Consider the following 13164-nt stretch of genomic DNA (forward strand, 5'->3'; position numbering starts at 1 on the left):
TTCTCTTGTATGGGTTTGTCAAGATCTGCAAATTTATGGTTTCTAAAAATATTAAACATGATTTTAAAAATGAAAAAGGATCAAGCATAGATTGACATTGGGAGGCTGAATCAGGTATGACGCCCAAAATGAGGAAACTACTCTTTTTTAACAAACTCATTTGTATTTTGAAGTCCACTTAGAATACAGGTAGTCCTTGACTTATGACCATAATTGAGCCCCAAATTTCTATTGATAAGTGAGGCATTTCTTAAGCGAGTTTTGCCCCATTTTATGATCTTTCTTGTCACAGTTGTTAAGTGAATCACTGCAGTGGTTAAGTTAGTAATACGGTTGTTAAGTGAATCTGGCTTCCCATTGACTTTGCTTGTCAGAAGGTCTCTAAAGGTGATCATGTAACAGTCATAAATATGAGTCAGTTGCCAAGCATTTGAATTTTGATCATGTGACTATGGAGATGCTGCAATGGTCATGAGTGAAAAACAGTCATAAGTCACTTTTTTCGTGCTGTTGTAACTTTGAACAGTCACTAAATGAACCGTCGTAAGTCAAGGATTATCTGTATCTTGCAAAGAAGTCGCTTGTGATTTCTAGATGTCAAAATATTCAGTTGTCGTCCTGTGTGAGCACATGTATCATAGCTGGTTAAGATTCTGTAATGCTTTGAAAGTAAGTACAGAGATAGATAAACAACCTCCATCTCTGACAACATAGCAAAATCTGGTGCTCCATCATCATTTAAAAGCAATTCAGGATTGTGATTATTTTTAAGCTGCATTTGGAAGGTTGGGCTACAAAAATTAGTGACTAATGAAGGTGAATGCACGTGTCCCAGGATATTGTTGCAGGATCCAATCTGGGTCGGTCACCAGAACCAGACTGGATCTTGCTACAAAAGGGGCTTCAAACTTGATTTCATTGAGGGCTGCATCAGGGTTATCAGAAGGCTATGGTGGGCGTGGCCAGCTCGATGTCACTCATGTCTCATGTGTGACACCCCCCCCCGAGCTCCGTTTTCCCTGGCAGAGGCACCGTGGGCCAGTCCCCCACTGTGTCCAGGGTGGCCCCGCAGGCCAGATCTAAGCACCCCTGTGCTACAAGAATTACTCTTTAAGCCTCAAAAAATAGAATAACTTAGGGCATTTATTATTAACATTATTACTGAGTGCTGGGAAAGACTACCCTTTAGGTTTTTTTTGGAGAAATTTATGCCAGCTGCAGATGGCCATGTGACATAAAACTGGATGGGAACCATGGGTATGCTGCAATGGTCGTAAATGTGAAAAAACAATCATGTCACTTTTTTCAGTGGCATTGTAACTTTGAATGGTCACTAAATGAACTGCTGTAAGACTACCTGTAATACAAATAATACAAATACATTCAAAAAGCCATTAAAAAACAAAGCCTACAGTAGAGCTACTGCCCAACAACAGTTTGCCTCCTCTAATTGCAGAATGATTCCTTGTCTTCGATGCGCAAATCTCGCCTCCATTACCTCCAGCGCTGTGAGGATTTGGAAAAAGCCAAAGTGCAAAGTGCCAAAGCAGAAGAAGAGTTCCAGGCTATCACAAGTAGTGGAAACAAGCAATTGGAAAAACGGCGGCGTTATCGAGATGAGGCTCAGTCAAAGGTATTGGTCTTGGGACTTAAAAGTTAAATGCTTTGCCTCTTCAATCTGGTCTCTGTTGAGTTTGAGAATTCAGGTCCTCGTGACAGCAAGGAAATGATATAGAAATGTATGGGGAAGACACAGAAATGAATTACAGTTTTTTGTAAGCTTGCTATGGACTTTTGCTATTGCTGACCACATATTTATCTGGATGCCACAGGTACAGATATGGGAAAGTGGCATGTAGTAAAAGTTTGTTAACTCATCAGAAGTGATTTTTGAGATGAAATAAAAAATGACAGCTCCTGAACATAAAGAGTCATACCATTAATTGTTCTGATTCTTGACTTCCGCAGATACTGCTCAAGTCATTTGACCTGCCACAGTTTTGTCAGGCCAGTAGTCTGAAAGGTGCTTTTTCAAAAGGCAACTGGACTGTTTTTTCATTGAGGAAGAAAATGTTTTGCTTCTCATCCAGGAGGTTTCATTGGTTCAGAACAGATGAAACCTCTTGGATGAGAAGTGAAATATCTTCTTCTAGAAAAGGAAAAAACATAGTCCAGTTGTGTTTTGAAAAAGCACCTTTGAGACAACCATGACCTGGATGACTGAAAGTCTCCATAGATACTATCAGAGCAGTATTTTGCCTCCTTCACTGAAGTTTCTCCCCACTTATGAACCTGTTAAAATTGATGTGAAAGGAACTGGCCACTTAATTAGTAATTGTGAATGGCCATTTGGGAATTCAAATGGATTTGGGGCCTCTATAGAGCCCTTTCTAATCCTTTGATAGCAAACATTTCTCTTCATTCCTAGAGGTCTGTAAAGCTCCTTTTTAAATCAGTTTTTTATTTTACTGGGTTTTCAAACCCCAGCTCAAGTTTTATTGGCACCCATTTTAGGATTACTTTCCAATTACAGTTGTTTTTAGCAACATTGATTTTCTTTTTATTGTTGTTTTTATAATGTGAATGTGTTGTAACCTGCTCAGAGTCTTTTGCGTTGGATGAGCTATTAGAATAGTTAAATAAATAAATGGTAGACAAAGCACTGAATTGCTCACAAGGTATACTTTCAAGAAAGAGAACATGCTGCTTTTAATCCAGTAGAAAACAATGAAATCCACATTATGTGAGATCAAGCTGTTTGTTTGTTTAGCTAGCACATCATTTACTTTGTGGTGAACATTTTTCTTGTTGATGTTTTTTTGGATGCTGGGGGAAATGTATGTGATCAAAGGAAAGTTGGAAGGAATCAAACTCTGGATTCTAGACTTTTCTCTAATGGAGGGACAATAAACTTGTGTGGCTTAAAAACCAGTGATAGTTCCCTGAATGAGGTGTAATGTGGAACAAATCAAGTTGTCAAGGTTGCCAAGACTGCCAAGGAAGCAGATCTTGGCAAGATCATGAATGGTGACAAAAGGAAGTGGCTTAGGTGAAGAAGAAAAGACACTGTTGATTATGGCATGATATGAGGAGATTGATCATTGAATTTCCCCCAAAGCATCTGAGAAGATTACTAACTCATAGAGAATATTTCATATTATTAGTAATGGAGCTGGCTCATTAAATCACACAAAATATCCCCCCCCCCGATTATTTTCCCCAATTTGGGTCTGAGCCTGGTGCCGAAGCCAATGATGGACGCCAGATACGAGATGCAAGTTTTCTGTTTGCTTTTTATTAGAGTACTCCAAGGAAAAGGGCTCCTGGCCAAAATGCCAAGAAGCTAGAACAAAGGATTAAGAAAACATTATAAATTTTCGCTAAGAGAGAAGGCGGGACAATGTGAGATAATAAGAAATATCATCTAATAAACATTTTAGTAATAATTCTACAATTTGTTCTATTGGTCTCTAGCTGTCCCTATTCCTAAGCCTTGGCTAATGAATGCCCCAGGAGTTATCTAATACACATTTAATTGGCTGCAGGCCATCTGTATTCCTAATTTTTAGCTGAGGCCTGCAAATTGTCTAACTGTTGTTATTTTTATCAGTTTTCTAATTCTACCCAGAATTGTTACAAGATTTACACATGCATATTTCCTGTAGATAAATATTCTTTGTTCTTGCCAGACATACTCTGCAATTACAGGCTTCCTGATTTACTTTCAAGTGTGTGTCATGACCTGGCTTTATTTTAGCATACAGCCCATCACAACTATGTTAATTGTCTTTAAGAATACTGTGCAGGTCTTGTATAGCACAGAATGAAAGTTGAGCAGATTTCATGCAACTGAAAAAAAATGTTGCTCTTAGAGGAGGGAGGGAATTACTAGAGCAACTTGTGATCTTCCCTCCCAGCTACCGCATTGATTTGGCCTGGGAGAAGTTGTCAAAGAAGATTGCAAATGGTGATCATGTGACCATGGAATGTCGCAAGTGTTATCTGGCTGTAAAGCACCCAAATTGCAATCTGTGATGGCTGGACAACTGGACCTTGAAGGAGCGGTCCATATGTTCAATGCTATTGCAACTTTGAATGGTTGCTGAACAAGTGGTCAGACGAGGAGATTACCTGTAACATTTGTGAGAAAGATCTGAGTGTCCTGGTAGATCCAGATTAAGCATCAATCAGCAGTGTACTGCAGTTGCCAGGAGAGCCAATGTAATCTTGGACTGCATCCACAGAGGCATGCTGTCACAATCATAAGTGATAGTTCCATTTTGTGCTACACTGGTCAAACCCTACTGAGAATACTGGGTCCAGTTCTAGTTATTACAATATAAGAAGGAGAGAGACTAAAAAGAATGTAGAGAACAACAATGAGAATAGTATGTGGCTTGGAGGTTAAATCCAATGAAGAGTGATTGAAGGAACTGGGTATGTTTTTCTTAAAGAAGAGAAGTCTAGTGGAGAGATGGTTGCAGTCTCCAAAAACCTGAAGGTCTGTCCCAGGAAGTGGGTGTGAATTTATTCTCCATAGCACCCATGGGTAGCAAAAGTAGCATTGGGTGGAAGCCTTACAGAAGAAGAACCAAACTTGAAATAAAGAAGAATTTCTTGATGGAGAAAGCTATTAAACAGTGGAACGGCCTGCTTCCTTGGAGTCATGAGTCCTCCATGATTTGAAGTTTTTAAAAAATGCTAAATAGCCATTTGCTTGTGAGGATTCCTGCCCATGGCAAGGGGGTTGGACTAGATCTCCCAGGTCTCTTCCAACCCTTTAATTCTATAAGTGCCCTGAGAAGAGTCAATTATAGTTGAATTGGAGGTGGATGTAGGAACATGTAACAGTCTTTGTTGCCACCAGTAAAGCTTTAGAAGTTAATTTTCAGTATCTTGCATCTTATCTTGGCCTGTTAATTCCAAAGCATATGGGACAGATTTATATTTATAATAGAAGGAGATGATGATTTAGCAATAGTTGCAGACACTGGGATTAATTGTTCAAGGGACAATTGCTCAGCTGTCCACCAGTGAGAAGATTTGGACTCTGGCTCAATATATTTGCTGCAATTCCATAGTCCCAAACTGGAGGAATATAGTGAGGAAATGAACAGATTGAAAAGAGCAATATGGTGGTTATGGAAATGACTTTTTAGCAGGTGATTCCCAAATCCAAATTTGTTCCTGGGAGCTAAAATTGTTCCCCTTCAGGTAAGGAATATAATGCTTGTCTGCACTGAGGAAGAATATGATTCTGCTGACCCTGGTCCTATGGTTTAGACTGAAGGAACAAGCACTATGATGATCTTGAAGAAGCTATTAGAATGTAATGATAATGGAGACTAGTAACTAAGTCCTGGAAACAACTGAGGTGAATCATCAAATCTTTGAAGAAACGGAGGACAGGGATTCTTAATGCCAGAGTGGATTAGTCCTACTGTAGTGTTTTCTATTCAGAAATAAGACAGAAAGTACTCAAAGGCAGGAAAACTGCCACAAATACTGCAAATTTTATTTTATGTCAGAATGAATTGCACAAATGGTTTTTCAGTTGATTCCCTAAAATAAATTATACAATATAGAAGCTTCTTATTTTGGGTGCATAACTAGCATCCATATCAGTTCTTACTGACATCCCCACTGTGAATTACTTCAACTATTGGTATAACCAAGTCAGCTTTTCCATTGCTTTCATCAGTTTTTATTTCATGCACACAGGTTCAGGAATCAGAAGTCACATATAGAAGCTGTGTTTCTGAATCCAACAATCGTCGTCTCGAACTGAAAAAAGTCAGAGAGAGAATTATCTCTCACATTCGCAAGCTAATGTATCAAGGAGATGAAATGCTGGTGAGGGTAAGTTTTTATGATTTATGATTAGATGTTTCTCTTGATTTCCTCCTTCACTTCCCAACTTCATTTGTCAAAGACAGGGTGAGAAATGGGAAGGTTCTCTCACTTCAACAGTTATTAAATAGGGGTGAACAGAATAGCCTATTTAAGTCAATTTAATGCACTCATAACGGAGACTGGTTGAATTTTCAGACTCTTACTACTGAAAGGTAAGTAGGGAAATATTGTAACAGGTTCTACAAATTTGAACAATAATTCTTAATTCAAGGAAATGTATTCATTTTGTATTTTATATCTTCAGGTGTCCTTGAGGATGTTCAAGCTCCAGCAAGCTCAAGCAGAACGGATCCCTGTAGGATACCAGAACTTGACTGAATTCTGCAAGCCCTACAAGATTGGCGAAAAATATCTGGAATTTATTCAAAAACTGCCAAAAAAAGAGCTTCCCATTGAGGTGTACAGATTTGAAGAATTTGTACCAGCAGGGCACAGGTAAGGAAGCATAGCCCTTTTTCTTCTGTCCTCTGACCCATCCATCCATGGACATTCCCATCCTCTTATCAGCCTGATCAAAATTTCTTATTACATGGCCCTGAAGATTTGCAGCCATGGGAAAACATGTGTCTCTCCAGATGTTGATGAATTATACTGTAGCTCTCAGCAGTCCTATCCACTGTAGCCAGTTGTGAAGAATGCTAGAAATTACAGGTTCCACAACGTCCAAGAGCTACAGGCTTCCCATCCCAAATGCCTATAGTTTTAGCATACGAAACATGCATATTGCAGGATTCCTTTGATGGTAATCTCTATCAGTGACTGGCATATTGAAAGTTCAGATTAAGTGTTTTCAGGAGACAAGAAACAAAAAGTCTTCCAAGTTATTTTAGTAATAGCATCAATTATTTCTTGTACTTAACCTTTTTAGACCCAGTTCTTTGATCAACATACACATTTTAGAAGAAGCTTCTTAAAGTCTTGATCATATATTCATGTGGTGATAATGCCATAATGGTTTGCCACTCCCTCACACCCTTACACTATACTTGATCCCATTGGTGAGCTCAACTGTCCGACTGAAAACTGATGCACTAATGTAAAGCTTCCATCTAAATAAGAGCTATGGTAAATTCTTAAAAAATGCTAGGTCACCAAGATGTGGCACTATTTCCAGCAGGGGGCAGAAAAGACATTTTAAATAATACCTAGAGATAGGAATTGTGAACAGCATGCTGAGGAAAGAGGGAGAAAGAGAGAGAAAGAGAAGGTCCTGAAGTTATAAATCTCTCCTCCAACCATCACAAAATGGAAAGCAAGGGAATGAATAACAAGCATTGAAGACAAAACAAGAAGCAATGGATGGAAACTAATCAAGGAGAGAACCAACTTAGAACCAAGGACAACTTTCCTGATAGTAGAACTGTTAATCAGTGGAATGATTTGCCTCCAGAAGTTGTGGGTGCTCCAATACTGGAGGTTTTTAAGAAGAGATTGAACAACCTTTTGTCTGGAATGGTATAAGGTTTCCTGCTTGAGCAGGGGGTTGGACTAGAAGACCTCCAAGGTCCCTCCCAACTCGGTTATTCTGTTTTTCCTCCACAAGGAAGTCTCCAAAAAATCTTTTGAAAATCAGAAGAGTCCAAATCTATCCCACCTGTTTCTAATGAGCCAAATATTCTTTTTCTTAACTATAATTTTTGAGAGACCCACAGCACTACAGAGTACATGTTTGATTTTTTTTTTTTCTGAGCAAGTGTCCTATTTGAAGGATGAAACACCTCTGTGGGATTATTATAGGCTTGTACTAAAGTTAACCCTGAAAGATAGATGTTTGATTTGAGTCCTCTGTGCTATATAGTATAATTTGAACTTCAGATATTTTTCTAGAGGGAAAATTATATTTATAGTAAAACAAATTATCTGGACAAAGAATGTAAATTGGAGTAGTTATTGTCCTTTCAAAGGATCTGGGAAGAATTGGATGTTTGAAGGAAAGTTTGGTAGATGGAAATGCCATAGTTGGGGGGGGGGGAGAGAGAGTTTGTATAATTGGGCTCTGAAAAATGATTCATCAGTAGATGAATTCATGGAATAAGGGTGCAACTTCGGGGAAAAAGTCATTGGGAAGAACTACCAACTGTCTGCTTCTACAGTCACAGGACATGACAGTGGAAGAATTGCACTTGAGCCTTTCCTCACCAGCATCCCTTGTTTTGACAAGGGAAAATGCTGCTGGAATAATGATGAATTGTTCTGACTTTGTTCACTGTCCTTTGTGTTTTACAGTAGCAGAATCAGCAAGATAAAGTTACATAAATCACTCTTGGGATGAGAGAAGGCCAGCATTGTGGGAAAAGGGGATGGCACTGGAGGTGGCAGGTTATTCAAGGGGCTTTGTAAACAACTTGTGAGGAAAGTTCTTAATTAGTGCCAGTCTCAATAAGAGACAGGAAGGCCAATCCCTAAGAAATGCTGTCCCAGTAATAAAACCTTGAAGGGGAAAAAAAAGCATTCTTCCCAGATTACCTGCCTCTTAAGCCAGCATGATTCCAGTGCAATACTTTGAAGGATCAAAACCATGTAATATTAAAAACGACTATAAATTCTTAACATAACCATGCATACTACACTAGTGATTCTCAAGTTTTAGGATGTCGTGATACCTATAGTGAACTTGTATGATACCTACAGATAAAACCATTTATTCATTTGAGACAAAAATAGATTTGCCACTTAATTTGAAGCATTGCATTTTAATTTACATATCAAATGACAGACATTTAAAACTATTTCATTGGAAATAAAACAAACCAACAACCCCCCTCACACATTCCCCTCAATAAAATTTACAATCATCCATTTAATGAAAAGGTTGAGCTTATTTACTTTTGTATAATTCCTGACATCTGGGATTAATTTAAAGATAGGCACATTCATTCCATCGGAAAGGAAGGAAGAAAAGAAATCTTTTTGCCTGAAATTAACTTCTCTTGAAATGCTGCAGTACACAAATCTCTGGCAGGCTGTAAGTTACTTTTAGTGCTCTCTTCTGGTGCAGCCCCATTGAGATAACTATCACAGAACCATCTTCTTTCTCAACCCACCACTCCCTTCCCCTCCATATAATTCCCCCTGTAGAGTGAGCATTAAGACACATAGTCAAAGCTGTGCATAGAAGCCTCTAGGCATGATTATTCCTCCTTTGTAAATGTATTGTGTTTAAAATAAAACAAGCACAAAGAACATTTGGGCTTCATCTGGGGCTCTGGATGCCATTTTGCATCAAAATAGTATGGCTGTTGAGGGAGGAGGCTTCCTTCCTTTCATGAATGTTGCACTATAGTCACAACTGATTATTGATTTATTATGAGGTATCAGGACAGGTTGACGACTAGCAACCACATGCATAGACCTCCAGGATTCCAATAGAAAGAGACAAAGCAATTTTGATGAAGGAAAATTCACTTCGTACTGCATCTAACTATTCTTTGTTATATAAAGTTTCTGGTTTTGTTGAATGTTGTTTTAAACAAAATGATTAGTGATTGTGTAACACCATATATTGAAGTGTGAGAAAGAAAAATATTCAGTTTTAAAGCAAAGATTGGTGGGATTAAAGAAAAAAAATGCATGAGGCAAATACTGGATCCAAATGAGGAATTTAACATATAATTTATGTATCTTACTGTACTTGGAATGTCCAGTTGCCTCTTGGAAAATGCACTTAGAATATTTCTCTGCTTTTTGCTGAGTTTTTAATTTAATTTGGGGGTATCATTAACTATTACTGTTAACACAAGTGTGTACTAGGGTGTGGCAATGTTCTTTAAGACAACAATCATTTGTGAAACTTTTTTGGAACCAAATGTCTACTAATAAGCAATTACCTGTAACTGTTTTTTGGGGAAATAGTTGACTACTACTAGTTTTTTGGGGAAATAGTAGTCAACTACTAGTTGATAGTAGTTGATGGGCCTTTGCTTTTTCAGGTCACCTTCTTCTGGTAGAAGAAAAAATATTGCACCTTGTTCTCGAATTTATTCATCAGCTGCTGACCTCAACAACTCATCAGAAGACACTTTTGGAAAGCCATCTTCCTCAAGCAGTGAGCAAAGTACAGGCAATTCCATTACAATACACTTCTACCTTCTTCTCTGGTGTCATTTTATAATCCTTGCCATGGTCTGGCTAGATCAAGATATGATGTCTAGATCTGGTTACAAAAAATTACTTCCCTGCAGGTAGTCCTCAATTTACAACAGTTCATTTTGTGACCATTCAAAGTTACAAAGGCACTAAAAAAAGTGACACGACAATTTTTCATACTTAACAACCATTGTGGCATCCCCATGGCCACGTGATCAAAATTTAGACACTCAGCAACTGACTCATATTTAGGACAATTACAGGGTCCCAGGGTCATGTGATCACCTTTTGCAACATTCTGGCAAGCAATCTGGAGAAGCCAGATTCACTTAACAACCATGTTACTAACCTAATAACTGCAGCGATTCATTTAACAACTGTAGCAAGAAAGGTCGTAAAATGGGGCTAAACTCACTTAACCAATGTCTCACTTCACAACAGAAATTTTGGGCTCAGTTGTGGTTGTAAGTCGAAGACTACCTGTACTTGAATGATGTGCCATCAAATCATTGTCGACTCCTGACGACCACATATATTTCTCCATCATAGTGTGTCCCTAACTTGCTTTATCAGGTCTTCTAATGGTGCACCCATCACCACTGCAACTGAGTTTATCCACCTTATTGATGGACATTCTCTTCTTCTCTTTCCTTCCATCCTTCCCAGCACTGAACCTTCTTTAGAGAACTAGACCTTTGAATAATCTGACTAAAGTAGATTAATTTGAGCCTGGTCATTTGTGCTTGGAATGAGAACTCTAGTGATCACTCCAAGCACAGGAGGCAGGATTAAAGAATTTTTTTAAAAAATTGGGGGTATCCTTGCTACCATCCGTGATTGGATTTCTTTGCAGTTTAAGACTGTAACTTTAATGTGTAGTTCTTGAGTGGAGAGTGAAAGGGGGAAAAGCAAGCACATCTCAACAAAAGAATAACCCCACATAACTCCTTCAGTAACTGAGGCAAATGTTATTGCTTTTGCTCAGATCAGATTTCTGCATTATCAAAGGCCTCTCCATTTTCCAAGAGCCAATATTTTGCCACTCAACCCACTTCTCATATTTTACTAGAAAGCTTTAGTTATATACAAAACCATCTTCCTTCCATTGCCAGGTGCCAACCAATCTTTCTACAGTGACACAGAGAGCTTGGGAGGGAGCACTGAATGCCAGTGCTTGGATTCACCCACATCTAGCCCAGGTGAGAAGATATATTCCCTTTTTGCCTAGAAAATTAAGTAAGTTCATAAAGAAGAGATGGGACAGGGAAGCTTTATTAAAATATTAGCTGAAAACTTTATAAATTAGTTACATTGCAAACAGACTGTGGCATTTTTTCCTAATCTATAGCCTTGTTTTCGTCAGATACTGCTTTTTAATAGATAGGACATTTTGAAGATAGAACGCGATTGTCTTTTAAATGAATATATATAAATCCTGTTTTTTAAAAATACATTTTAAATTGCAATTTTGTTTCTCTATTAAAGCTGACAAAAATCATTTTAGGCATCTTGAGTCAAATTTATCCTACAAAAGAATTTTTTTTAAAAAAAAATATAGTGGCAGTATCATTTTAAATGCCCTGAGATCATGAAATTAATGCGAAAGAATATACCAGTTCTGTATTGGAAGCCCTGTGAATGATCTAGGCTAGGGCAAGGGTCCCCACACTTGACAGTATGGCTGGCTGGGGAATTCTGGGAGTTGAAGTCCACAAGTCTTAAAGTCGCCAAGTTTGGAGATTCCTGATCTAGGGACACATGACACACTTCTTGTTGCAGCTAGATGAATTGTTTACCTAATCAGAAAACTAGAGGGAGAGGGGGAGCTATCCTAAAGTGAAAGAGAGGAGAAACCAGAAATTGTACCTGAGCTTAGATTTCAATTCTGCAATACTAATGACTGAATTTGTGCATTGTACTGAGTCAGAGATCAGAATTATGAACTTTTGTGGGAATGTTGCTGCACCAATGGCTGGATGGCTTCATACAAAGTCACCAGAAGAGTTTATGATGTCACAGAAAGTGGCAGAGCTGATTTTTTTCAACCTGCTTGTGAGGATTTTAAACCACTGGAATTGAAACCCTGCTCCAGTTTCCACTTTAGTGAGTCCTCTTATCCTCCCAGGTGGTCCGAGATGCTGCTACCAAATTTTGGAAATGTAATGCCAGAATGCTGGAGAAGGGCTGTGAATGAACTATTAGGCAGCTGTATTCACGCAGCCATAATGTGGTTTGTTTAATTAGGACTTTATGAAATTGTGTATTAGGTATCATTATGTATCATGATTGTTATTGTAATCATGATTATTATGAGTATGCTTCTCTGATGTGTGAACCCAGCCATAGCCTATATCTAATCAAATCACAGATGTAAGTCTTGTTATCAGGTGATAAAACAAAATATGTCGATTGCAGCAAATTAAATTATAATAAACTTGGTGTTCCTGATGTGGTGGGTATTAGGGTACTGGTAGAAAGGTCCTGACCTTTTAAAAATAATGTTTTAATTAAAAAAAAGAAAAGAAATTAGAAACTGACCAACTGTAAAACAAAGGGGCAGCCTTTGCATCATCTTTATTATCAGAGTTATTTTGAGGTCCCTCATGGGCCCTGTGAACATTTCAAAAAATAAAAAGGGTCAGGGGACTACCTCTTGTGGTTGCTTGAAAATGTGCCTATCTGTGCAAATAAAACAAGTTATAGCTTCAGAGGTATAGAAAATTGGGGTGGGACAGGAAGCTTCCAAACCAGTTTGCTCTTTGGTGATTTTTTTTTTTTTTAAATAGCTGTTCCTAGCCACTGTGACAGCTATTGTGGTATTGCAGAATCCCCATTCCTACGAGAAATTATCTACAATAAATGTCTTAAAATTTCAGACCTGCCTATCAATTCTGGAAGGCTGGGGCTCAGACAACAGTTGGTCCTTATTATTTTCAAACTTATTTTTTAAAATGGCAGTCAGTTTAAACAGTTGAATATGTCTGAACTGATTTGATAGTTAAAATGGCATGTCTCCACAGTTTGGAGATTCTTGAGTTGCATTATATTGACAATAAAAAAATGAATCTTTCATGAATGCTAGCTTTAGGAAAGTACATTATGTTTTTTCACATAACAAATTAATTTTGCAGAACTCAGTGTGCTGTCAAATTTAACTGTTTGGGG

General features: G+C 38.1%; 1 protein-coding gene across 9 annotated transcripts in view; it reads left to right on the forward strand.

The window, feature by feature from the left end:
• The window catches only part of GMIP (GEM interacting protein), a 74586-nt gene that overhangs the window by 45009 nt on the left and 16413 nt on the right, over positions 1-13164 (forward strand). For 7 of the 9 annotated variants that reach the window (XM_087886634.1, XM_034419367.3, XM_034419373.2 and 4 more), the window contains 5 exons: positions 1457-1633; positions 5722-5859; positions 6158-6348; positions 9843-9967; positions 11112-11198. In XM_087886634.1, the coding sequence (XP_087742760.1) occupies positions 1457-1633; positions 5722-5859; positions 6158-6348; positions 9843-9967; positions 11112-11198 (718 nt within the window). The remainder of the gene's footprint in view (positions 1-1456; positions 1634-5721; positions 5860-6157; positions 6349-9842; positions 9968-11111; positions 11199-13164) is intronic. The other 2 variants (XM_034419368.3, XM_087886633.1) reach the window with 1 other exon arrangement.

Source organism: Pantherophis guttatus, chromosome 2 (assembly GCF_059756535.1).
Source record: "Pantherophis guttatus breed Tessera chromosome 2, ASM5975653v1, whole genome shotgun sequence".
In the NCBI taxonomy this organism is placed as follows: domain Eukaryota; kingdom Metazoa; phylum Chordata; class Lepidosauria; order Squamata; family Colubridae; genus Pantherophis; species Pantherophis guttatus.